Below are 1442 nucleotides of genomic sequence, written 5' to 3' on the forward strand. Positions count from 1 at the left end.
CTTTTTCTCTTTTCCTCTCTTCTTCTTTTTTTTTTTTTTTTTTTTTGATATCCCCTTCCCCCCCCTGCTGCAACTTTTTCTTTAGTCTCTGCCTGCCTGGCCTCTCCTTCAGGCTATTTTAGTACTGCCCAGTGGTTACTTAAGACTACTAACGTCTGCTCTACAGAATTAAATATCCGGGATCATACCTAGGAAGCAGAGCTAAAGGAAAGGAACCAACTGCTTACACAAGTCAGGGACCGACAACTGAAAAAGAACAGAATAACCAGGAAGACCAGCAAACCAAAATTGGTCTTTATTTAAGTGTCAGGGTAGAGCCTGAGCACTTGAAGAATACAGAGGCAGGATTTGAGTTTCTTAGGGATGCAGGCCTGGGTTTCTGGGCTACGGAGAAGACAGTGGATGATTCAGATGCTCACAAGGACTTCAGGAAGGCCCTATATTTGGCCAGGAAAGGGGCAGACAGAGTATTTAGCTCTTGCCGAAGTTCCTGTAGAGCTCTCTCCTGCTCTTGCTGCTCCCCCATCACCTGCTTCCTGTAATAGTTGATGTAGAAGTTCACCCAGTCATCCACTATAGTCACCATGGCTTCTTCAGGGATAGAAGGATTAGGGAAGACCTGCAGGGGATGGCAAGGGAAAATGTGGTCAGCAGTGTGACTCAGGAATAAGTCACAAATCTGACCTCCTCCTTTCTCTGACTTGCATTCCCTGTTTCTAATTCTTCCCATCAACAGTACCATTACTCTCCCAGCTCCAAATTAACCTCCCTTGTCTGCCCACACCCACCCACAAAGAGTAAGGCCTGTCCTTTGAAACAGTGCCTGGGCTTACCTGCTGATTCAGCAGAGCATTAAATTCCTTCATTCCTTTGGAAATGAGATCCTTGTTGGCCTGAAGAAGGGCCATCTGCAGAGGTTAAAGAAAGAGATTGAATTTAAGTATCCTTTTCCCTCATTCCTGAGTATTTCCCTCAATTCCCTCATCCCCCTTAAAGATATCTGGTGCCTTGCAGGACCACTTCTCCAACACTTTTCAAACCGTGCCCTGCACGGAGATCACATTTGTCCCAGGTTGACTCACCTGGTCCAACAGGCCTATGTATGTCTCACCCACACTTTCCAGGGTATGTATGTCCCTCTCTAAGCTAAACGTAGACAAAGAGTCAAGTATCAGCCTAAGAGGGAAACGCCCTGCATCTAGGTTCTGAAGGAGGATGATAGGTCAATCAGGAGATGGGGAGGAGGGAGAGGTTTCCCTGAAGTTAAAAGATAGCAAGGCTAAGAAAAGCAGATAAGTGAGGAGACCTAGAAAACTAAACAAGGACAGGTCCTTGCCATCTGCCCCACATCCCAGTATCCATGCTCCAAAATTAAAGTTTAGGCCAACAAAACTAACATTAATTGACCCCTTGTTACATGACAGACACCTTTTTTTCATTTT

The 1442-nt window shown here is 45.5% G+C and overlaps 1 protein-coding gene across 1 annotated transcript; it reads right to left on the reverse strand.

The window, feature by feature from the left end:
- Positions 1-273: 273 nt before the first annotated feature.
- AHSP (alpha hemoglobin stabilizing protein) lies at positions 274-1156 on the reverse strand. The gene is made up of 3 exons (XM_077777914.1): positions 1083-1156; positions 834-908; positions 274-619 (listed from the first exon to the last, which is right to left on the reverse strand). Exons 2-3 carry the CDS (start codon positions 906-908, stop codon positions 416-418), a joined length of 279 nt encoding a protein of 92 aa, XP_077634040.1. The 5' UTR covers positions 1083-1156; the 3' UTR covers positions 274-415.
- Between the last annotated feature and the right edge of the window lie 286 nt (positions 1157-1442).

This window comes from Crocuta crocuta, unplaced genomic scaffold (assembly GCF_008692635.1).
Source record: "Crocuta crocuta isolate KB4526 unplaced genomic scaffold, BGI_CrCroc_1.0 scaffold217, whole genome shotgun sequence".
Classification (NCBI taxonomy): Eukaryota; Metazoa; Chordata; class Mammalia; order Carnivora; family Hyaenidae; genus Crocuta; species Crocuta crocuta.